General features: G+C 40.0%; 1 protein-coding gene across 1 annotated transcript in view; it reads right to left on the bottom strand.

Annotated features, from left to right (window-relative positions):
- Positions 1-26,777, bottom strand: part of PIEZO2 (piezo type mechanosensitive ion channel component 2) — a 297,942-nt gene that overhangs the window by 103,332 nt on the left and 167,833 nt on the right. The window contains exons 6-7 of the mRNA XM_065667981.1: positions 16,178-16,388; positions 12,853-13,066 (exon numbers count right to left, since the gene is read on the bottom strand). Of these exons, the coding sequence (XP_065524053.1) occupies positions 12,853-13,066; positions 16,178-16,388 (425 nt within the window). The remainder of the gene's footprint in view (positions 1-12,852; positions 13,067-16,177; positions 16,389-26,777) is intronic.

The following is a 26,777-nucleotide window of genomic DNA, read 5'->3' as shown; positions in this document are numbered from 1 at the left end:
ACTGTATCCTGGGCTGCATCTAAAGGAGTGTGACCAGGAGGTCAAAGGAGGTGATTCTGCCCCTCTGCTCTGTGCTTGTGAGACCTCACCTGGAGTACTGTGTGCAGTTGTGGTGTCCTCAACATAAAAAGGACATGGAACTGCTGGAACAAGTCCAGAGGAGGGCCACGAGGATGATCAGGGGACTGGAGCACCTCCCTTATGAAGACAGGCTGAGGAAGTTGGGGCTGTTCAGCCTGGAGAAGAGAAGGCTGCGTGGAGACCTCATAGCAGCCTTCCAGTACCTGAAGGGGGCCTATAGTGATGCTGGGGATGGACTCTTCATTAGGGACTGTAGTGATAGGACAAGGGGTAACAGGTTAAAACTTAAACAGGGGAAGTTTAGATTGAATATAAGGAGGAAGTTCTTTACTGTAAGGGTGATGAGGCACTGGAATGGGTTGCCCAGGGAAGTTGTGAATGCTCCGTCCCTGGCAGTGTTCAAGGCCAGGTTGGACAGAGCCTTGGGTGACATGGTTTAGTGTGAGGTGTCCCTGCACATGGCAGGGGGGTTGGAACTAGATGGTCTTGAGGTCCTTTCCAACCCTAACTATTCTATGATTCTACTTTTCACTACACAACAGAGCAGGAATCATTTTCCTATATGTTCTCTGAGCTTGCACGAAAATTACAGTTTGAAGAAAATGTCTGCATGAAGCCACTTCAGGAGATGCATTTCCTGATTTACAGGATTTTTTTTGCTGGGGCCAATGCATGTTGGATAATAACCACTACTAGTTATTCACAGTAATGGAATGAGAGACTTCCACTGTGCTGGGTTGGATTTGGAGAATCCATCTTTGCAGAACTTCTGAATTTATACTGGATTTTATGAACTGTCCGAGCCTTTATTTTATCTGGATATCTTCTCCTCCACATTTATTTCACTGTCCTCACATGGAAAGAGAGAGGAGTGGTACCTGCAAGTCTGGGGTAGGAGAATGGAATATCAAGACTGACTGATATTAGAATAGCTGAGCCCTAAAATACGGATACTAAATGTGCAAGATAAAGGAAGAAGAAGAGAAGAGTAAGAGAAGAAGAGGAGAGTATGGGAGAGGAGAGAGCAGAGAAAAGAAACAACAGAAATTCAACAACAGTAAATCCCCCCATATGGGGAAAAACATCAGCTTTTTTGGAGAGGGAGGTGGTAGTGGGGTGGTGGTTGTGGAAGAAATCTTTTTCTGCGGGAAAGAGTGGAAAGGAAGACAAATACAGGGAGAAAAGGCAAAACTTCTGTTTCATGGGCCAAGTCCTGAAAACTGAGATTCAAAAATAGCATTTGAAACACTGGAAGGGCTGTGTCCCAAACTCTAAGCACTGCTTGAAGATTCAACATTTTTCAAACATTGACTTAAAGGAGGTACACACTCTTGTCAAATTTGAAAATGGCCTGGGGAGAAGAGGGTGGAAGGAGTGGCAGGAATGAAAAAATAAATTAGCATACAGAAAATATCATTCCTACACAACCCCCCTAAAAGTCCACTGTTCACACAAGCTATCCTGTTGTGTTTTCTGTACTTGGATGGCAGAGCTACACAGAGGTTATGATCCATAACATTATATCCATAAAGCCTCTTCTGAGGGAATTCTGTGAGCTACCCCATTTCCCACCTCCCCCCCCCCCCCCATCATTTGGCTATATGCTCAAATAAGTACATGCCATTGGAGAGGACTCAGCCAGTCCTGTGGTACCTCTAGGTCTTTCCTTGCCTTTCAGATGGTTGTTACTCTCTAGGCTGTAGGCTGGGAATTCAGACAACACTTGGGGCTACGGGTACACTGAACTTACACGTTTTTACAGACATAGCAGAACACAGGGAGGAAAGAGGTGGGAAACTTGGCTGAAATGCATTAAGTGTCCTAAAGAATTAGGGTTAAGATGAGCAGGAGGTATTTGGTTTCACATGGATTTTTAAAGAAAAAAAAAGAATGAATGGGAAAATGAGCATTTGTCTTTCCAAATCACATTATTTACAAGATTCCACAGAGAAGGGACTGATCCTTCATGCCTTCTCCTCAGCTCAGCAGGCCAGCTGTGTTGGGAGATACTGCAGACACAAGCCTCAGTCCACAGCTGCACTGAAGTTATTAAATTTATCCATTTCAGAGTGATACAAGCTTTAAAAATAATTTGAAGTATTTTTAGCTCTTAAAAGCCCTAGAACCTGCTTTGGTTCAGACTTGGATGATTCAAAACTGGCTAAATGGAATTGTGCCGTATTAACAATAACACACAAAATTAATTGTTTGGGTTGAGAAGTATTATGATAAATTTCAGCTTAACAGTTAATAACTTCTTTGGAAATATCTGAAAACATAGACTAAGACTGGAAGTGTTTTCCTTCAGAGTGTTGCTATCACAACGCTGTAATACAGGCATACACACAGTGAATATAGACTTGGTAGGTAAGTAGATCATTCTAACTTTTGTTTTAATGTCATCGTATTTCTATAGCTCTTTAGCAGATGTCTATGTACTTTTTTTTCTACAAAGTCTTGGTTTCCATAGCTTCTATTGCATCAAAGCTTTTCTGGCAATGACAAAACCAGCCCTGGTATATCTCCCACCCTCTTCTGAACATCAGTGACTTTTCTTTTAACGGAAAACTAATTTCAAACGCACATCTATTGCACGAGAAGCCTCATGAAAAAAATAAGTAATTTAAAACTTGTGTGCTAATATCATCCATATTATGAGGACAGAGAAAAATTATGAGCCATTAATCCAGGAAGCTGTAGAGAAGAAAAAATAGCTTTAAGGGCTGTGAATTACATAAAAGCTTGCAAAAACCATAAATACAACACAAATCTTAATTCAGGGAGAACAAAACAACCATATAAGCAGCCACAATACAATCACTTTGCTTTCAGATGAATTAACAACTTTAAACCAGGATGTTAAATAGTATCTGCTCTATAACCTGTTTTTTCAAATTAACCAGATAATGGAATTTCCTCTCAGACTATGTGACTGGAACTGTTAAGGACTGGACATCCATTAGAAATGACCAAACTTCAGATATTCAAATACTTCATATATCTGCAGTAAAGCAGCTGCTCTAAGGGAAATTTAAGTCTGAACATAAAGATTTGTGAGCTATGTAACATATTTCATCCAATATTCAAGGTTTGTACTGACTATTCCTAAAAGATATTCCCAAGGTGTACTAAAAGCTTGTAGTATGCTTTCAGTGGTTTAGAGGCAGTAATTCCCTACTGTTATCACTATTAGTAGATATGGATCTATTAATCCCTTGTTTACTGAGACAAAACACATCTTCAAAAGCTTCACATGAAGATTTATCCTACCAGTGGGGTTCCTCCCCAGACCAATTCATTACCCACAACACAGTTCAGCTGTGCTCTGAGTTTCTGGTGAGCATTGATATTGATGTTGCTCACACCAGCAAGCTAGAAAAGCAGTGATGTTGTTGCAACCTTTGGGGGACCATTGCTGGGACTTCCAGAGGTGATCATCTGATGAAGAAATGTGCTGTAGGAGCTACTCCAGTATCTTTTCAACACAATCAGACAGCTGAGCATCAGGCACAGGGAAAACCACCAGACAGGATGGCAAGAAGGTGAAATGGAGATAAAGGTACAGAAGAAATTGCTCTAGGGCCTCTGCCTGATACCCTTAGTTAGAGTATCTCTTTCAACATGATCCTTCCTCACCAGGACTAGCAGTGTCACTGCTTTGGCTGCAGCAGCCTGGCTCACATGTTAGGTAGAAAGTTAGATAGTTGTTTGTTCTGTCATTTGAATATAACTACCATAAACACACCAGGCTTGTGGGTTTTTTTCCAAACAATTTCAGCTGCAAACCAGAGGAAACACAGGGAGCATGGAGGCTACAGAAGCTGAGGCAGCGCTGCTGGGATGAGAAGATGGAGAAAGAAAAGCCACCCCAGCAGAGGAGACTAGTTAGCACCAGGCACAGTGGTTTGCCACCCGCTCCCCTTCCTCATGTACAGATGTGCTCCCCACAACTGTGTGATGGAATGAAAACCAACTCATACTGAACAGCACTGCCTGGGGAAGGACACCACCCAAACTGTGCCAACAAGCTTAATGTTTTCTTAGTATTCAGTTGCATTTTCTACTCAGAGATGAAAAAAAATGAGAAAACAGGTCCATGTTTCTAAGGCTAGACGTGGAAAGCAAGCGAGGGAAAACTGAACGCAAGTTCAGAAACATTCATGGGCACAAAGGCTTTCCTTTGCCAGAGGGTGAGCTTGGACACCTCAGCACACAGCAGGAGGCATGGCTTAATGACGTCTTTCTGTGCCAATTAGTAACTGAGGTTACTGGTTTCTCAAAGTGAGTTGGCAGAGCTGCTGAAAGGAAAAGAGCCAACACTTCCACCTCAGACATAAGCAGCACATGGGATGTGAAAGGAGGAGAGCCTGCTCCCAAAATTCAAACAGGTAGTGCAGCCCACAGATGGCCTTACTGTCCAGCTCAGGTGCTCAGCTCAGGTGCTGGAAGAGGGGTGGAAGAATTTACACAGCTGGGCCACTGAGTGCAAAGCTTTAGCAGAAATCATTTAGGAAAAGGGCACCCTGCTCAAATAACCCCAGTGAGCATCAGCCCTTAGTGGAGTGGTGCTACCCGACCAGAACATGAAAGTGACCCAATACAACAACTAACCATGCAACTACCTACCAGCTTAAGAGATTTACTGTTACTTCTTAAAATAACATATGCAGAAGAACATAAATTGTTTTAAAGTATAGCTTCATACCCATCTTAACTTTGAGGTAACTTGGTCTGTGATCTAGGAACCTAACGACAGACTGCAGCCAAAAACTCTGGGTTTTATTCCAAGCTCTGGCTATCTGGGGGGCGTATGCAATTCATCTTACTTTTCTGTTAGGGAATTTTTCCACCTCTGAAAGGGAATGATGATACTTTTTAGTCACACTGGGACAGTCTGCTAGGTTCAGTGATGCATGCAGAGGATAAAGAGGTTTTCCACTTTACTCAGCTGCCAGCGAAATGGCTTGGAAAAAAAAAGCAAGAATGATTGATATCTAAATTAAGAGATTCTGCAGTAGAAACTTTAAGCAAAGAGAATATTCTCTTCTTTTTTTTTAGCAGAGAATGCATTAAGGCAGAAACACAAGCCATGATTCCCATTTGTTTTTAAAGAGAAAAAGAAAATAAAATATCAAGACATGGGAAAGAAGATAATGGGATAATGAACAATAAGGCTTGGGAAATGTGGGGAAAATGCCTAATTTCAAAACCAAAGCTGTATAACATAGCTGATATTAAATTGGTCATAAACTGTACCTGATTGTCTCAGTTTTTATCAGTAAATTCCATACTTTAGCTAAATGAACATAAAAAAAGAGATTAAGTACATGCACTCTGAGTGTTTAGAGAAACCCAGGTAGACTGCCTCATGCACAGACAAGGACTAACTCCCCTGGAGTGTGCTTGTCTGAGGTTACTTAGGACTGCCTTTTGTGCTATCTCTGAGGAATGTGGGATGATTCATTTGGGGATGTTGATACATTGAGCTAAAAACATAAAGAGCTACATAAGTGCCAAATATTTATCATCACAATTTCTGGGCATGCCAGAGTATGAAAATAAATGCTGGCAAGCAGACCTCAGGAAGACAGTAAAGACAAGCTTGCAATGCCAAGAGAAGTTTGTTATTTATAATCCACATCTAATATCACAGATCAATTAGAATCTGGTAGGAGCAGAGGGGTTGATGTCTGTCTATCCCTCTTCTGTCCTTGTTTTCAGGCCCTTGCTCAATGATCACAGCATGCAGATCTGTGTCCTTTAAATAATGCAAAAAGAAAATTAAGGCGTCACTTCTTCAAAGCCATCCTCTGCACATCCACACAGGACAGCCTGTGATGGACAGGGAGTCTGTATTCAAGTGTCAGTGTGGAAAGCAGATACACTTAAGAAGACACATGGTGTGTACGGGGGAGTGGAGTTATCCAGCTCTCTCTGACCACAAGCAGAGCTTCTGTTAGTGGAGAGGTGTGCTGGTCACACGGCAATAAGCTGCCTGAGTGGACGTAAAAGTGGAAAGGCTCTGTTGTGAGAGCGATTGCCCACCCAGTTCAGTTAAACCAGAATCAGCAGGAGAGTCTATCATGGTACATCAGCACTTTTAAATCTTTGTCACCTCTCTCTGTCCTTCTCACCCTGACATTTCAACACATCCAAGAAGGAGGCACCTCTGGCTGTTCTTACGGTAACACGTGGCTATTTAGGGGCAGGAGACAGCGAGGAGGTGGCAATCCACCAACATTATGTCATGCGATGGCGACTGATTTTTATGTTTAAAGCTTACGCTCAGCGTCCAGATACAGTCCACAAGTTGTCGGGTGCGCCAAGGTTCCCCTCTCCCCACTAACAAGAACCACCTGTGGCCAGGGCCAGCACAACCAGGCTGCCAGAGAACTCACTGGCCACAGGCTCATGGCTGCAGCACAACAGAGCTCTGAAACTGGCCTTTCTCACGGTCAGAAACTTGCTTTTTTCAAAAGGTCTTTGTCTGTCTCTTGGTTGACATCCCTGTCAAGTCCAGGGGAAGACAGCAGGATGAAAATCACCTGTGGTGCAACGGCAGTCAAATAAAGTTGTGCCTGCTTTTTCCAAGGCTAAATATGGCACTTTGCTCAGGGCGGCTGTTACGGTGAATGCCAACAGCTCCACTGTAGGGATGGAGAGTCACCACTGCCAAGGCTGCCAGGGAGGCTGGGAAGGGCTGCTCTGCCAGAGTAATCGATGCAGTTTACTTACTAGTGCATCTGTTGCTTTTTTCAGAGAATTTCAAACTTGGTGTAAATCCTGGCACAAACAGGAATTCGCCGAATTTAACAACTGCAGTGTGTAGCAAAAAGCGGTGGGTACTGATAACCATGTAAAGACCAGCAAGACCTACAAATTCTCCCTAGTAAAGCTCTGTAAGTTTACACTGATTTTTGTGTTGTCACCACTGGACTTCCACCAAAACCTGAGCTAACCATTTTAAATCAATGTTGCATACAACTCTGCTATAAAGTGAGCACAGCAGGGACATTAATTACATGCCCGCTGATGAGTGCATCTCCAAGGAATCCCTCTGCATAAGCATTGAAAGAGGTGAATTCATTTTGGGCAAATCTCTTAGTGGCAGACACTAAGCTGGAAATCTCACAACAACGAGTAGTTTTGCAATGTTTCCAACATTTTCTTGATACAACTGGTCGGGAACTCCACCACTAGTTCTCCTGTCACATTTGGATATTCCAGACAGTGCTATCAGAATCATTAAAAATGTGAACTTCGAGCCAAAAATTATATTAACCTTTTTCAGTGCTGAAAAAAGTTCAGTTTGTAATGAAATTCTGATTCATTAAATAGGACTCCTTCTCAGTTGTCTTGAGCAGTTTCTCACATAAAGCAGCCCAGCTTGTTTCAATGAAGAAAAATGAACTAAAATGAACTAAAGAATATGCAAAGTTTGTTAAGAACCAGTAGACCTTCCTCTGGGAAAGAAGAAACAAAATTATTAGAGAAGGTTAGAAGATTTACTATGACTTTTCTTGTACTCCTTGGTATATCTATATTTTCAGCTCTTCTACCCTGTTCTTATGAATTCTGGTAACTGTCTGCTCACCAGCCACAGTTATAGGTGTGAATCATTTTGGACACCAGATGTACATTATTATGTAGTTAACAAAAAAATGAAAACCACATGGACTCTGATGGTTCAGCTGGTAGCAAATGAACTGTTTACTGTCTAGTACGGAAACACTTCCTAGCACAATATTGAGAAACTCACTTTGTGATGCACCAAATCCTCGGACAAAACATCTTTTGCAGAATCATGCAACTCAGGAGACAATCACAGAACAACAGAACGGCCCAGGCTGCAACAGTCCTCAAAAGATAATCCCATCCAACCTTTTTTGGGAAAGAGAGCCCAGATGAGCCCACCTACCCTGGGCTACCTCAAAGTTTAGAAAGAGCTTACAATAACAGCAAGGATGATTACTGACTTTTGTCAATGGGAGTCTGAACTTGCAATTCTAAGCAGTTAACAGAATCAGTCACTTGCTTTGCAAAAAAATTTTTAAAAGATAATGAAACTGAAGTTCTAAGAAAGCTAAAGCCTTCTAAGAATTAACTGGCTTGTGACCAGGTTACAAGGAAACTCCAAACCCCTCAGAAATCCATATGGATGCAATATTCTGCTTCTCAGAGGTGAGACACCTTCGAGACAGGCGTCAAAGCTGGTCTACAGCAAGGACTAACAGTGGCTGCAGCTCAGGCAGAACAGGTTGGCAAGCTCTTGGCTCCAGTGGAGCTACAAAAGCAGCAGGAGATCAGTGCCTTGCCCTGCAGAGAGGCAAGACACCACCACCAAGTTAACTGATCAGCTACAGCTTGCTGCTTTGGCAGTATCTGCTATCCTGCTGAGATTTTATTAGCACACTTAGCCTCTAATTTAGGGAGAAAAAAATGACAGTTGGATGCCCCAGCCTGATCTTACAACTCCAGGAATAGCTTTGAAACTGTGGTTAAGCATTTATTACCCTGGATAAACCGAGCATTTGGTCTACAAATCCTGAATCTAGATCAAAGCTTTCAGGGAAGTTGAAATGGAGGACTTAGGACTGGACTCAGATAAATCTGAAAACAAACTGAAATATTCTGACCCTACCATCTACAGCAAATATCAATATAACACTCCCTCCAAAATTAAAAAAGTTTGTTACTAATCACTGTACAACCTATTTAGAAAGTCTTGCTTAAGGAGATTTATAGGCATCTTTCAGATGAAAACTTCCTATGGAAAAGACAGCCTTAGATTAGACTTCCCCACTCAGATTGCAACAAAGCGATCACTTGTGTAATTCCAAATTCCCATTCACTTAAAGAAGATGTGAAATAACATCCCTCTGTGAAGTGTATGACACTCCCTGGACTCCTAGGTTTGCCTCACTTTATGAGGGTGATGCCTTTCTATAGAAGAATAATTCATATTTAAATTATTTTGAACATTTCTTGCCTGCAAAGTACAAGCTATACAAAAAAGACCCAGAACTCTAAGAAAGCACATAGCTTTTAATTTACATCCGACTACTGGATCTTTAAATTAATATGCTTATAAGCATAGTTTTGGACAGGAACAACTTTAATGACTCAGGATAAACTTCATACCGCTGCACTAATCCTATTTCTTCATTTTGGCAAGGCCTTATCATTGCCCCAATTACATCCTTTTGCCAAAATAAACACCATTAGGAAGAAAGGAGGCATCAATCTGAAAAATGGCAAACCTATTATTGCATATTTTTTCAGGCTGTGACAGAACGTACAGTATTTCTAAAGTCATTTTAGCTCATGGACTTTTTTTTATTAACTCAGGTGAAAAGAATTTTCTGGCAGAAATATGATATTTTCCAAATTTTGTTTTAAATGGATACTTCTTGTTATTGTTTTCCCTTTGATTGGTAAATCACCAATTTTGCAATATGGCAGCAAGTGAACACAGGAGATCCCTATTTTAAATGATGCTATAAGTGAGTGTGGACATTTTATTTGACAAGAGACCAGCTGAACCCTAACCGGTGTTAATTTATGCAACTGGGTAAGTCCTAACTGAAGCCTAAATTCAGCCCTACTTAACCAGTCCTCCTGAGCTATTTAGGACCACTCTTCCCAAGACAGTTAGAGCACTGCCTTGAAAGACTGCTGCCCACTTCTCCACAGTGGGTTGGTCTAGAGAAGAAAAGCTGTCAGCGGCAGAGGCAGCTTCATGCAAGGTCTGTTGCTAGCATGCTTACCCCGGGCAACATCAGCTCTACCTCAAACTTACCAGTACCCTATACATTTTTTAATCTGCAGATCCTAGTGTGCACTGGGTAGCATTTCAGTGTGTGTTTGTGTTTATACCACTTCTATCTGCACCTCACAGAACCAGGAAGCCACAACAGTACATGTGAAACTTTGTAGAAGATTGGTGCCTTCAGATTTGTTAACAGCACTATGGCATATGCACAGGGCTATGTTATCACAGTATCCTTTTCTTGGGGGGAGAAATACTGAATTTTGAGTTGAAGAGATCTTAAAAGGAAGGAGCATTCCAAGGATGATGCAAATCTTAGCTGAAAGATTTGATGAAAGATTAACTTGAGAACTTTACAGCTTGTTTGGGTATAGCTTAACTTCATTTAGTCTGAAATCAATTGATACAGTGGCTGAGTGCATTACTCTTCAAAGACAACATATTTTTTATTGATCAGAAACAAACTACATTTCTTGTCAACTTGAGAAGTCAAACCCAGAAAAAACATTAACAGACTTTTAAAACACCAGCTTTACGCTCTGCAGAGAGAATTATTATCCACCAGCAGCCCAACAGGAGAGTTTCCACATCTGCCCTTGCACCTGAGAAGAGCTTAACCTAGGGATCGAGTCCTCAAAACTTTACAGCTCATATTTCAGCTTCCCTTCATTTAGGGAAAAAGGTCAGTTTGTAATAATACTAAAGCTAACACATGCAAATACATGTACTTGATGTATGTTTTTTTCATACAGTGGGCTTCTTACAACTAAGTAAGGAGAGTTCATATAACTAAATATGAGAACAATTTGCTGCTCTCTTCTTGCAAAAAGACATTAAACAGCATATTCTGGATGAGAATGAGAGGAGTATTTGGGGAATCAGATTTATTCCTCAGCATATATTTTACCCAAGCAAGCCACTCACTAGTATTATTAATGAGAACTCTGAATATTTAGCTCTGCTTCAAACCAAGATGGTACATAAAATAGGAAGGTATCAAATTTCTTCTAGGATGAAAAATGCTAACATATTTTTTCTGCACCATTCTAGTACATGTGTCTCTCATTCTTCTCCTCTAGCCGCTGCTTATACACCAGTCCTACTCTAATGATTAAAAATTATATTAGCGGCTTTTCCTCACACCCAAATTTGCATTTCCAAGCACTGATAAAACCTGTCTTGATACTCTTCAAACACATCTCCTTGAAAGCAGATCACAGCAGAAAGAACTGTGATTAAAGAAACAAGGAAGATGTATTTACTGCACCTTCTGTTGAGTCATCATTGTTGTTTTGGATATTCAAACATAAATTCCTATGTAATTTAGAAAGTTAGTCCCTCACATGTTGTCATGTGCAAAAGGCAGAGTACTCAACAGTACCGAATCAGGAGAAAATCTGCCAGAAGAAAATATCATCTTCTGCTTACAAAAAGGTCAATACATACTCCAAAGTCCAACACATTGACTTTTTTTTTTTAATCCAAACTCCGAAGGTGCTTTTTCTTTCTTCAGTGAAGCAAGGGCAAATTACTTGCAATTGGATTTTGTAATTTCAAAACTTAGCGACTAAGTTAAAGTGGCACATTTGTACTGAATGAGACTTTATCATACAATGTAGCATTACGCTATTAGAAAAAATAATTAAATAGAGAACATAAGGTTGAGACTAAATTAAGTGGAAATTAAAGTAAATAAAATAATTTTAAATAAGAAAATGTTAAAAGGACAAAAGGGACTTTTGCAAATTATGCATATAAAGGCAGTTTCACGTATTCCAGCAAAATGGCACGAAACATGTACTTCCTCTCCTTGAGGAAGCGTTATCGCTATCTGGTGATAAAAAAGGTGATAAAACCTTGTGAGATTATATCCCATAGCCAAATAGCTCAGATTTTTTAAACCATGTTTTCTTTCTTTTCTTAATACAAGGAGAAAGTAACATAATGACTGTAGGTAACTTGCGAATGTTTTAGCTACTCGGCACTAGAAATCAGCCATTCTCCCACACTGACCTCTAGGTGGCACAAAAGAACTTAAACTAAACAGATCTTTCCCGATTTTTTAGGTAATGTTATGCCCTCCCAGTGAGGCTCCGAGTCAGCAATTCCGACATAGCAAAACACACATCTGTTAACCTGTATTAAATAAAACGTCAAAATAAGTATTAAAGTGATGGTTACTGTAGCCAGGCAGGTAATTTTTTACTGCTTTCAATGGTGCACTGAGATGTAAATCATGAATTGATTCTCCACAGTACATCCAATATCCTTTCACCTTCAGCTTATAACACTTTAAAAGGAACAACAGGTTTACTAGAAATAAAGTTCAGGTTTACATTTAATTTAACATAGGGATTACTACAGGACTAAAACTACATACCATAAAAACCAATTTGCAATCACAATTCAGCAGAAAGAAAAAGTAATAATGAGAAAAATACTTAAGCAATATAGCTGTTAGTATGAACCTAAGACTAGCATGTTCTGCAGGACCAGAAAAAAATTTTATATTAACAGTCCAATGTAATGTACACCACGTGAAGTATACCAGCAGCCCTCAGTATCTGCACACAATGATGGCACCACACATGCATTTTTCCCCAGTTAAGACACTATGACCTAGGAGCATTTCTTTTTGTCTGCCAAAATATGTGCACGTGTACACTGCCCGTGTGTCAATACCACCACCTATTTCCTCTGTCTCCTGTCTTAGCCAAAGTATTCTCACTCACATCTGAGTTTCACTCCGACCAAAACCAAAATCCGTTCCACTCCTAAACTAAAATCTGTTCCACTCCTAATCCCACTGTAGCCCAGGTGGGATTTCCACCACTCTATCATTCAAAACCATTCAGTCAGAAATGCTTCAAGTCTTTAAAACTGAACATGAATTTTGCATAAAATTTGTCAAAGCATCATGTGGAAGATCATTTGCATCAACACGTGATGACACAGCATTGTATCATGTGCCCACAACTAAACAGAAAAGGAATTTCTCTCACCTGGCATAGAAATCTTTTGGTGGAACAACCTCCTGAAAGAACTGTAGCTGGTACAGATAAAGTCCAATCAAGTGCCCCGCACTGAATATAGCCATTAATACACACAGACAGCTGAATATCAGCGGATCAAATGCTTGGCAACAGGACCACCATGTGCACAGGCCCAAAAATACAAAGAAATACACAGCTGAGGTCAAAGATGGCACCATCATTCCTGTAAAAATGAAAACATGGTTGGAAAAGTGTGTGAAATATCTGCATTTGTTAAACCTTAAATCTGACCAGAAATATATAAAACAATTTAGTCCAATTAGTGTCTAAGGTAATTATTACAATTAACTCTTAAGACTGCTATTAGCTTTGAAACTAGGAGAAAAGGATCTTCTTTTTTTTTATTCAATGCACTTATGCTATACCTTAACACCCAGTACACAACTACTCTCCAGAACTTCGAGATGAAATCTTCTTTTGTAAAGATGCTTCTCAAAGCATGAAGAAAACCCAAAACATGCTGCAAGGCCACCCAGCAGTGCCTGAGAGCACTGGCATATTAAACTTCAAAATGAAATTTAAGTATGAGATGCTAAAATGGCAGGAAGGAGCAGTGAAAAAACTTCCTATATAAATCTTCAGATATCTTGCGTTATTAATACCAAAAAACCCCTGGTGTATATACTGACAAGAGACCTATACACAATCCAGAGAACAGTCAGGAAATGTTTGCTTTTTTAACTCTCAGAAATTTGTAATTTACATACGACGAAGACTCTGCTGTCTTACACATGTATATTGTTTTTGCTCTTCACATGGAGTGGAGTATCTCACTTGTGAAAATGTGTGACTGGTGAAGCAGACCCAATGCTCAGTGGGTAGCCTACAAAAATCAGTGAGGAAGCAGGAAAGACACACGTGCCTAAGAGTGGCTACCATGACAAAATGACAAGAGAGCTTACATCCAAGCACAGCAGCCCAGTGGAGTCTCTACAGTAACAGCACTGAAGCTCATAGGGATGCCTGCCTCAATTTAGTTCTAAGTTTTTTACTAGTGCATATTTAGGAGCCACCTTGTCAGGCCAGACCTGCAGGCTCCTGGTGGTCGGTGGCTCTGGTATGCCCACTGGCCCAGCAGCTGGGAAAGCCACTCTGGCAGAAGGACTTGCACCTTGACAGGTGCTAGGTTGCCATGCTTTCTGGGGACAGCGCCCTGAAAGTCGGTCCCCAGCTGGAGCACCTCCCGTATGAAGACAGGCTGAGGAAGTTGGGGCTGTTCAGCCTGGAGAAGAGAAGGCTGCGTGGAGACCTCATAGCAGCCTTCCAGTACCTGAAGGGGGCCTATAGGGATGCTGGGGAGGGACTCTTTGTCAGGGACTGTAGTGACAGGACAAGGGGTAACGGGTTAAAACTTAAACAGGGGAAGTTTAAATTGGATATAAGGAGGAAATTCTTTCCTGTTAGGGTGGTGAGGCACTGGAATGGGCTGCCCAGGGAGGTTGTGAGTGCTCCATCTCTGGCAGTGTTCAAGGCCAGGTTGGATGAAGCCTTGGGTGGGATGGTTTAGTGTGAGGTGTCCCTGCCCATGGCAGGGGGGTTGGAACTAGATGATCTTGAGGTCCTTTCCAACCCTAACTATTCTATGATTCTATGATTAGTCCAGGCACTGTAAGGATTCATCCACAGTCATTTTGCCTGAGCTTCACCATCACATATTTCCCATTGTACTTTAAACCAAATCATTAGTCTAGGGTGCTCTGTCTCTGCTTCAGCATATAATGTGCTGGCATTGCCATAGGCTCACAGATTTAAAACATGACAGGACAGCAGGGACCATTATTCTGACTGCCTTCATGATGGTGGCTGTAAAACTGCTGCTGGAAAGCAATTTCTGCCTCAAGCGTGTAACTACTTCCTTTCTTTTTTCAAAAAGATACTTTTGTCTTTATTGAAGCACTTCAGGAGAAGAAGAATCCACTATATCCATATATAAGTTGTCTATTATGGCAGATTATTCTGTGAAAAAGTAAAAATGTATTTCTGGTCTGAAGTTGCAGGGGTTTATCACCTAACTATTGGCTCATAACTTCTATTAGATGAGAAGTCTGTTAAAAAAATGGAGGCACTTTGTCAGTAGTTTAAGGCTGCAGTCAAATCACCCTTCGTCATCTTCCTTCTTGGCACGGTAAGTAAGGAAGTATTTAACTAATTAAGCTCATGGTCTCCCTGAGGAATATGGCCTTCCCAGACCTCAAGTCCTTTTTGTAACTCTGCTCTGAATACCTCCTGGCTCTCAGCATGTGTTGTAGTTCCACAGACAAGCTGCCCACACGCACTCAGAAGAAATTGCTCTCGTCCACTGCTGTGTGATCCTTCTGCTTCACCCTCCCTAGGTGATGTTCACCCATGCAACTTCACAATGGCAACAGGCTTTTCAAAATGCTTCTAATGGCATCTCTCTTCGCTGATGTTCAGCCCCATGGTGATCCACATAACCTATTTTTATCCCTTTGTAGATTTGTTACCTTGCATTTGGCTACATATAAGGTTGTCAGATAACCTTACCTGCCTTAATAAAAGGCCACATCTGACCAGTCCTTGTCATTTAATATCATTTTTTCAACTATTGTTTTATACTTCATATACTAGTATACTTACACATTAAGTATATACAGTTGTACATACACTTTATATGTAGTGACTCCATTAAAATATGTGATTAGACAGCTAAATGCTAATTTACAAGTATTGCTCCAATTAGGAATCCATTAATTACAACCTACAGTGATTTTGTACACTTCCATTCCGGCTGTAGCTGACTATGCGGGACTAAATCAAATGTCTAACAAAAAGGTTGGCTATATCATATCAGAACAGCTGCTTTTGCTAACCACATCAGAAACCACATGAAGTCCGCTTACCTGCTTATCACTCTTTTCACACACTACACAGTCAACCTATTTTTCTATCTTTCCTTTTTGTTTTTTAGAGCTATGTAAATACAGTTCCTTTTTACATTAGGTAGTGTCAGAATTCACATTATAGTATATAAATATATGGTCACTTACAATATGCAACTATTCACCATTTGGTTATAACAGCAGCTGTGAAAGTCGTATACAGCATGATAGAGCCACAAAGTATTTGTAAAAAATATTAAACAACTCAGCATATTCCAATGCCTGCCAAAATTTTAATTTAAATAAAATCAGCAGCAATTTCTTTTCCCTTAAAGATTTCCATTGTTACTCCCGCAGGTGCCAGAGTGCTGAAAACTCATTTGTTAAATGCATAATCTAACGAGGTCTGGAGGAAATTTTTCAATTGCACCAACCTGCTGAACCAAGTAAAATTGTAACAACAACTTTTCCAGTGGTGATGATCATGTTGCCAATAAACTCCCTCAGTTTGGATGCTATGAAAGCAATTCTACGCAGCATTTTTAATTTCATGGTTTCCTCAAATTCTGCTTCACCACAGTCTTCATCATCCAGATCTTCTTCATACATCAAAGCATCATCTGGCTCTAACTTTTCTCTTACAGCCTAAAGGAGGAGGGGGGAAAGAAGAAGAGAATGCAAAAGAGAGATATTTTTTTTTTAATTAAAAACCATGGATATATAATTTAGCAATAAATTATTGTGATTTTTGACTATGTGCAAGTAACGAGAGTTAAAGAAGGTGTACTAAAGCTAGAGCTGTACATTGATGGCTCCCATTTCAGATTAAGGGCTGTCTCTAAGAAAGGCTGCAATCCTCCTACAACAGACTGCTTATTCATTTTTATATGAAATTTGGTTTGCTCAGCATTCTTTCCATCTTGCTATCTATTATCTGCTAAATTCCTCTTTGCCTTAACGGCTTCAGGTATAGGATCCAGTCACTAAGCACAAGTGCCTTCCAGGTTCATGTTCCTCAACAAATCTCACTTTTCAATCCCTTCCCCATAAACCTTATCTCAGACTTCGAATGCAAACCCTAAAATTGAGCAAGTAGCAGTGATCTGAGTCATGGCAGCGAGGACTGAAATAAATGGATAGATAGTTCATTGGTGACTGAAGGGCAATTTGGGAGAGAAAAAAATACACTAAGCAGAGTCTCAGGTAAAGAATGAGAAACGGTGAGATTAGCTGATGGTGAAAGAAAAGGAGAAAAAGTGAGCAAGAGAGGAGTGAAAACTTGAGTGATCTGCAACAATTTAGCAAGAGAAATGAGACCAGTGGCTTAGAACTACACAATGGAAACAGGAAAAGAAGGAAACATGTAAAGGCCCCTCATACTTGAGTGGTTTGTTAGGATTTGGCAGTGGTCTTCACCATCAAGGCTCCATCGTATCTTGGAGACCAGAAGACATACACAGCTATTGAGTGATGCAGACTAAATCATCACCCCATGGTGAGAATCTGCAGGATTAGCAAGAGGCCCACCCAAAGATACAATTTATGGAAAAATTAGTCATTCACAGACATGTAGGGGCATATTTAAAAAAACCCAAAATAATAGTTTTGAGCCAGGTTCTCACTTGGTGTAATACAGAATAGCTTCTTTGGCACTAATCTAAACTTGTATTAGCTAACGTTAGTTCTGGCCAAGCAATATCCCTGCATGCAAAAGTAAGAAAGAGAGACTATTGGTATTTTTTACCAGAATAGCAGGTTTATATTTATTGGTGAAATTTGGGAGCAAAAAATTTCCTCACCAACAGGTAAGACTGCAGTAGGAACAGCTGAACTCTCAGGCTACTTAACCAAATTCTTCAGTACCACTTTGTTCTGTGGATTCCCAAAGGAACAAAATCCCCCGTGGACTCCTTCATTTCACCTCTAAGCTTGCTGCCAACTTTCTCCTCTTATTTTGAAGCATTAACAATGTTGTGAATGCCTAGAACAAGCCTGTCTATTCTCCAGTGTATCTATTTTACAGACAATGAAATACAGATTAAATACAGTAGGGCTGATCTGGGAAATCTACCTTTCTCTTAGACATATCCAGCTATTTCACTAGCTATACTCATTATAAATTCCATTTCAATTGCTTTGTTATTGTCACCATGCATTTATACAGCTCTCAGCACATGAATCATTGTGCAAAATAATGGAGAGTAGATGGCAGCCCAAACATGCAGTCATCACAGTTCAAGCCATGCAGCACAAAGAGGCATTCTGTTCATCACTGCTGCTCATATCTGAGCTCCTATCTAAACAGGAGCTACTTAAATATTCAGAAACAATGCTGACAGTAGGCTGAGCAATACATTATGCTCGCTCTTCTGTCACAGCTGTTTCAGTGAGAAAGCTATATAAACGGCAAAAGTTATGATAATTTCTGTTTGTGCTGTAATTACTAGATGAACCAGCTCCTTAACTAGTCCTTTTGGGTCCAACCCTGCTCTTCCTAGACTGGCTTTAGTGCTCTGTGCCTTGAGCTTAGTATGATCAGTAAACAGTGAAACCTTCCATAGTGTTCGTACCCCAAACAACAGAGAATAAGTGAGACTGCTGGACATTTACAGGTCATGAAACGGCATGCCTACTATACATGGGTCTGTGTGAAGGAGATCCTTATTTCTTCAGCTAGTGCTTTCAATTTGCTGAAGACAATATGCATAAAAATGTGGAATTACTGACAAAAATGTATAGGAATTTTCAAAATAAATAAATTATTCCACAGGAGACTGTCAGGACTCATATCTCCATGAATAATACGAATCTACACTGATCATGAAGACAGGACTCATACACTTGCTACAGCTTAAGCTGAATTGGAGCTCTGTCTAAATTGCTGAGATAGCACTGAATTAGACATATGCAGTAACAGAAAATAAAAGTCTGAAAAGTCACAAAATAAAATAATGAAATGTTATCCATGCAGTAGAAAATGTTCTTGAGGGAGAAAATTAACAGAAACTAAAATATTTTAAAGTATGAATTGGAGGAAAATACACAATACCTTTGAACAACAAAATAAAAAGGAGGACACAGAAGTCAAAAAAGCACATAAAACTAGCCCAGTGAAAGATGGAACTTGATATCCTTTACTGTCTCTTCTCTCTACCTGCCTCCCTCACGTTAGGTGCCAAACATCCAATTTCACTCACCTTGATCTCCTCAAAATGGCCTTTGGATTTTCCTATCACAATAACCAGGGCTATAATTTTTTAACTTGGCCAGTCTAATCACTGAAGTTTCACTGATCTGAAGGACTCTTAAGCTACATTTTGTCTTAAGAGTTCAGTACTGACACATATGGCAAAGCATCCCCAAGTAGAAGCACTAGGAAAGAGGGTATTTCGTACCAGGATACAGCTGAGAAGGAGATAATTGTCAAAAATTTCCATGGACTGAAGCTCCCACACCTGAAGCATAGCTAAAAACTTGCAAGGTGATGAGTTACCAAAGAAGCTAACTCTCCTTTTATTTCCATTTTTATTTAGAGATGAAAATATGGATTCCAAGTTCTGCAAAGAAGTTTAGTGCAAACACTCACAGGAAATGCAGAAAAACCTACTTCTGGTGTTACTGAGGTCATTTGCTGTTGAAAAGAAAACTTAAGCATTCTGAACCTCAGCAGATAAACTGATTTCCCAAGTTTTCCTTCCAAAACTACACGTCTGTTTGGAGTCAGGGTTCTTCAGCCACTTTCCTCAGTTTAAGACAAGCTAGCAAATGGGAGAAGCTGATCATCAACAACAACCATAATCTGAAGTCCTAGAAGCTTTATCAGACACATACCATTTTGCAACTTTTCAGCACAGCCTGAATTACCAGTGATATGGCTGTGCAAGGACTGCCTGTTTTCAGAGACCAGGGCTTTGCACCAGCCTGGAATGGGTGGGTTAGCTTTGGCATCACTGTCTTCCCTATCTGCAAGTGCTTTTAAGGATAATACCTCAGTCCTTAACCTTATTCTGTTTACCTCCCAGTGGTGTCATTCATGACCCAGTCAATGATTATTTCAGTGAAAAGACTACAACAACTAAACAACTATAGGTTTGATGTTTTTTTTTTTTTATACAAATGTATCTGTTTGTAATTGAGTATCCAAGGCGAAGTCAAGTAGCTGAAAGGCCATGTTCTTTTCCTGAAGTAGCTGAAATGCCATGTTCCAGTGTATGTCAGAAAGATGACAAACTTTGGATTCCCCCACTCTCTTATTCACTGCCTGCCAACTGGATTATCTGGGATGGCTTTCCAGTTTCCCATATCGAGCACTAGAAATTGCTGAAGAAAGGCAAAGAGTGTACAGCTTTTACATCCAACATGGTGATAATTTGCCTGTTGTTTTAACACTTTCTGATGATTAAATAGCCACCTACCTATGCGCTCATCCCAGAACACCATTACTCCAGTCAGACTGTTTTGCAAAGCTCCTTTTACTGTGTGGATTAGTCTAAAGCTACAAACCCATGCTACATAGGCTACAGTTAGAAAAATACTTTTACTTCCATAATAAATTACTTATTATGCAATTACAGGATCCCTGTGGATGCTGATTAAATCAAATAAACTTCTCCATTCAAGGAGTATAGCGCATTTGTGAAGCCATAAACATGTGTTTCCATGACCTTTGCTCTGCAGAGCAGGGCCCCCGGACTTTTTTATAAACAAACTAAATGCAGTTTAGGTTTTTCAGCAATAGTGTGGAAGTCCCGGGAGTATTTATTGTACAATACTTTTTTAAACTGCCAAACTGAGATAGAAAACAGGCAAGGAAACAGTACAACCTCTGTGGCAGCTATGGCAGCTACTATTGCGGCCAGGGCCAGAATGTCCATTAGCTACTTTGGGGGCTGCTTTATTAACATCCAACTTTTAAATGTTTCATCTGGTACAGTATAAACACTACTGCACAAATATATCCTCTCGTCCCAGAGATGTATTTACTAACAGGAAGCCTCAAATCCAACCACCTAAACCCCATTCCTGCACTCCTTGCTTAGTACCTACATTTAATGGTATCATGCCTGTAAACACAAATTTGCTCATTTATTGGTTTTTTATTCTAGAGAGGACATGAACTAAACTCTTAACAAATTTGCGAGAGCCCCAAAATGTAACCAATCAAAACTGTTACAACTAAGGATATACAAGTCTCAGAATGGACACAACTCCCATCTCTGCAAATGTACTGCATTAATTATCAGGACCTCTCCACTGTGCACTGCTAAGCTCACAAAAGTAAGTTCTCATGAGACTTCAGGTGCTTCCTCCTTTCATTGGCTCATAAATACTGTACAAATAGCCTCTTCTGCAGCATTTTGACACCTCCTCCCAGCCAGAACTAGGAAACAAACAGAGAGGAGTGAGAAAATGAGAAATAAGCCTGAGAAAAACATGCATTTATGTGAAGTTCACCAAATGCTATTAACATGCTGCTTCTAGAAATTTTAACTAAGGTTCAATGGATCCTTGTGTGTCATTTTATCAATTATCCATGTATTACGTGGACATTAAAAATGTTACAGAGATGCAGTGATAAGCCTCATTATCAAACTTAATGTCGAGATGACACTGTGTTTTCCAAGGGTCTGAATTGCAGATGGCAGAAATGCAAATGGCAATTATATTGCACAGCAGCACTGTGATGCTCCCAAGGCAACCTGCTTGTCGTGTGGTTACGCTCTGCAACGAACCTCTGTGAAGGAAAGCCTGAAGCAACCTCCTCAGGACTAGTGCGTGAGTTCACTGACTTAAATACACTCTTGTTGCCTCTAAATTGCAATGGAGACTGCAGGGCTCACCCCAACACACAACCACATCCTATAGCCTGCTCCTTCCTGGGACCCCCACAGCAGCCTTATCTAAACAGCTACAGGTATGCAGGTTTGGCACAAGGGCAGAGTGGTACATCAGAGTAGATCATATTACTTATTGCTGGCGATACCAGAGAAGTGCTTTCATGATCTGGATTAGCTTAAAGGTACATGGTTTGGCTTGAAGAAAGGAGACAAGAAGGAGCAAGCCACAACGCAGACTGCATGGTCTGACCTCCTTCTGTCAATTTTAGTCAATCTTCACAAGAACTACTCTAGCTGTTACATCCCATTTCTTTAAAGTCACCTGCATTGTCTTCAGGCTGCCATGCAGTTTGCATGCCCTGGAGCACACACTCATGGCCTGCAGTTGACACTGTTATTGTAAAAGCATGATTCTGTCTTTGGCAGAGGATTAAGATGCCACTTACTATAATTATTTCTTCACCTCTAATCATAAATCATTTTTTTGTTCTATACCTGTGATACAGTAGCACAGAGACAATTTACTAAGTGTCTTTTCTAAGTCTGTTCAAGCCGTTACTATGCCCAAGTTTTTGGACTTCCTTTTTATTAAAAAACAAAACAAAACCAAAACCAACCAACCAAAAAAAAAAAAAAAACCACCAAAATTAAAACAAAACCAAGTTAATAAACAGTCTGGCTTAGGAATCATGAGATAAACTATTTGATTCAACTACACCAGCAGAACTATAGAAATAGACTCTCTCATTCTCCCTCTAACATCACACTGGTTTAGTACAATTGCCTCCATACTGCGTAAGCCCGTGTATTCAGTCTAGATGGAACATATCACAACATGACTGAGTTCCTGTTTTTAAGCTTGCCCTAAAAGACTTCCCCATCCTCACATCCTCCCCTTCCCCCAAAAAAAGGTCTTTAGCTTTTATCTTCATAAATGAGATGATTACCTACCTGCTTCTAGGAGCAGAATATACATATGTGTCTGTAGAAATGTACAAATATATAAATATATATTTATATATGTCTATATTTTCTTTATTTTTATTAATAATTATTTTGATAAAATAATCAAAATAACAAAATATTCTTCAGACAGACCTAGCTGCAAGTGCAAAAGCTGGAAAAGAAATTTAACTGCTACTTGGTTTATCACCAAAGGAACTGCAAGCCCTTAATGCAATATAAATGACTATTTCTAACCTGCAGTCAATGCTAAACCATGTTAAGATAATCATTTAATGAATTTCCAATTTTGCAAGAAAGGGATAAACTCCACAGTTGTTCTGAAAGTGTCGGCATGTGAGAAGTGGATTTCCCTGCTTTTTCTGCCACAGAATAGATACAAAAAGTTTCCACATAAACAATTCCCATGTCATTCAACTTAAGCTGTACAGAAATGGGACTGCCTGGCAAGAGTATGTTCTGTAAGGTCATCTTGTGTGAGATACACGTGGTGCTGACAGGGAGCTCAGGCAGGTCTACAGAAAACCAAAGGGGAACACCACTCTATATGTGGATAGGAGGTGCACATAGAGGGAGGGCTGCAGACTGCAAGCCAGGATAGAAAAAGAAAAGTTGGTGATTTCAGGGGAAGACCATGCTCCGTGAACTGACTGAGTGTGAGAAAATTACAGTGAACATTTTGGTAGTTGTGACATCAATGAGATAGAAGCCTTTTGGAATTTAAGCAATAATCTAAACTGTATATAACAACTGAATCGCTGAAAAGAAAAATGCTATATTAACCCTAAGTCTTGGAGATCTTAATGAAAAATTTTATCACTGGTAGATCTCAAGTGGGGTGAAGCTTAGGTTGAAGGCCCACAGAGTATTAGATGAATTCGTCAGGGATGTATCATCGGAAATAACTTTCAGTGTGCTTGCAGTGTTTGATAGGAATGAATGACATACACTTCCACGGTAAAATCTCATGTGGGAAAGAGTTATTTGTTACAGAAAAAAAGGATCAGCTATTTACTGGAAGCACACAGGGACAGAGGCATTTAGCGATGCAGAGGAAATGAAAAATAAATTAATAAAGACAAGCATAGTTCTGAAGCAGGATAACAGGAAGGCAACTCATGAAATCCTGTATACAATAGATATTGTACTGAGAGGACCAAAGATTATTTCACTTCCCAATGTACCTATCACACCTGAGCAAACACCAAGTGATTTCAGCACAAGACTCACTTGGCCAATATGGAAATAGAGTGTCATATCTTCACTTCAGAAAGCTGTCAGGCATGTAAGCCAAATGCAAAAGAGCGGGGAACTCACAGGCAGAGTTCAGTGGTTTGGCCTGGGATGATTAAACACTTTTTTTAGTGGAAAAGAAATAGGAAGAGCTGGGTTACGACTACAAGGCACAATTCAGTACAAACTGAATGAGCTAGTGCGGGTATGTGAAACAGCACAGCACCCATGTGGAGTAATTCTTGGACCAAGAATTATACATACTGCACAATTATCTGTCTTGTTAAGGACAATAAATAGCCCAACCATGGTTCTGTGGTTATCTGCAGTATTGCCTCAGCTCATACTGAAGTGGCTTGGTACTTCTCCAGTACCACCCCGAAGAGCCACAGATTACTGGGATGAACAGGAGAATGGGACATCCAGTCTAAAAGAGGATCCAAAAATACTTGTCATCTTTCATCTTGCAGAAAAATGTTTAAATAAATGTTTTCTTTCTCACAAAATATCAGAGAAATAAATGCTAGAGAGGGAAACAGTATATTGAAGCAAAGAGCAGAACTATAAGGCTTATAATGCAGTTATGAATACACGTACAACCTAAATTAGACATTTTCTAACCACCAGAAAAGCAAAATTACAGAACAGGGTCCTATCAGGAGCAATGCATGAAGAAAAATTGCCCTGTTTTCAAGAGGGAATTGTGTGATACTGCTGTCTTCACTAGCAGCAGACTGAATTCTGTGACCCAAGAGATTCTTTCTCATACTGTGTTCAGATCTACAAAGGCAAAATAATATTCCAGGATTTTCACCACCTGGTTAACACCTCTATATCTCATAATCTGGAATTGAGGACTGTTCGAAGAGCAAAACAGTAACACCACTGCAAAGCTGCCACAAGAAGAATTTCGTCATGTCGTGTATCTAACCAAAACGGGACAGGTGCACACCAAAGTTCCATACTGAACAGGCTAACAGCATTTGGTAATACAGAAGGTATTGCACTATGTCTTTTTATGTAGCTGAGGCACTGCTGTAGTATAATTATATATTTGTGTTAAGACTTATCCAAAGACATGTGCATCAAACCAAGAAGCTAACGTAACTTGTAAACTTTTGACCCTTGTTAAGATGAGATGCATTAGAATTGTTACTGTGGGAGGCAGCTGGGTAAGGTCTGGCAAACTTCACCATTACAAACATCACAAGGGAAGCGATAAGAGAGCCTCATCTACTGTTTTTAAGCCACAAAAGTAAGGTTATTAAATCCTACTTACACCATGTCCAAAGCACACTAAAATCAACTGGGTTTGCACATACTCCAGAGGTCAAAACCGAAGATATATTTATAACCAACCTGAAAAGGTAAGCCAATTTAAATAGAGGTGACAATGAGAAGAAAAAAGAAAAAGAATAAAATAGGTGTCATCAGGAAGCTAAAAGAAGCCAGGAAGCTGTAACCCCCTCTAAGAAGTTCTTTTCCCCTCTTTATTACATAGAGTATTTTCCACAGCAGCCATCATTTGCTGTCTCTAAAGAGAAGCAAACACTGAAGAAGTTCCATATGGGAAGAAGATGTTTGGAGAAATTAGGACCAAATGGCCCCACATCAGTGTGAGCTAATCAAGTCAGGTGAATGTTTGATGCTGGTAAAACAAAACAATAAATCATCTTAGGAAATATATACACATCACAGGCTTTATGAAAAAAGGGCACCATTGTAAGAAGCTCAAAGGATATCTCTGAACCTGAAGGCAAGAAAAATGGCAAGTTGCAGGCAAGTCCAAGGACTGGGACATCAGACCTTTCTTGGAGCTGTGCTCTAAACTGAACTAATTATCCATATTATACAGGACATCCAGATAATTGATACAATAGTAGAATTTTCCAACCCAACAATCTCTGAATCTAATAGTGATTGTCATAAAACCATCATTTAAATCAACAACAAGACTTTGCCTGACATGCTGAGGTGTTGACATTCCCTGTAGCTCAGGTGACTATTGCAGAAGTATAGCTAGCTCAGAAAAAAGTAATGAAAATGACAAAAGAAATGGAAAAAAAGAACAGGGATTGCTTATCTTTAAAAGGACATATATGCAAGATAATATAATTGAGTTCCTTTATACCATCTCACTGTGTTTTATAACATGTAGTACAAGGGACCTTTCATAAAATTAAAAAGTGTTAAATTTAACGTAAAATCAGAGAGCACTTATTAAATTGTGGAAGTCCTTGCTTCATAATGCCACCAAAGCCAAGAAATTAATGAGATTTTAAAAGAGTCTGGATAATTATATGTTTAACAAGATTATCCAGAGTAGCTGCAACTAAAAACAACATTTTTTGGAAGGGATTTGAAACCATATGTTTTAGAATTAAAGCCATTCTCTCACTAGGAGAGATCACCATAAACTGTAATGTTAGATATGGAGAAAAAGGTATTCCCTTACTTGCTTACTGCCCTTATCCAGCAGGTAGCAAATACTGTCAGGATGAGGATACTGGTCTCAGTGGGCAAATTCTAGACTAGGAAGTCCTTGGACAAGGTGTGGCATATTTGTAGCTTTCAGAGCCTATCCATTCTGTCCTGTATGTATTGCAGTCACACTTGGAGACCTGGGCCATGACAGAGCTTTTGATGTACTATGTGCCCATTATAGGTGTAGGACAAATAGCCAGGTTACCGTTTAGAAAGACACAGCTTAGTGACTGTTTAGCAAGACAAAGGCAACTGAGCATTTTTAACTGCTCCTATTTGCCAAGGGACACAGAAGCCCAGGGACAGATGAAGTAATGGACTAGAGGACACAAACCAAGTTTGTGGCCAAAGAGAGAGCCACACTGTTGTTTGTTTGTTTGATCGTTTTTTCTTTTTCTTTTTTTGATCCCCAAAAAATCCCTGCCTTCTGCAGAAAAAAAGAAAGGTGGAGGATCTGGGATCAAGCTTGCCTCAGATTATGGGACAACACAGAAACGGTGGTCCCGTTTCCTTTCTA

This window comes from Lathamus discolor, chromosome 2 (genome assembly GCF_037157495.1).
Source record: "Lathamus discolor isolate bLatDis1 chromosome 2, bLatDis1.hap1, whole genome shotgun sequence".
NCBI lineage: Eukaryota > Metazoa > Chordata > Aves > Psittaciformes > Psittacidae > Lathamus > Lathamus discolor.
This window is presented reverse-complemented; position numbering and strand designations above follow the sequence as displayed.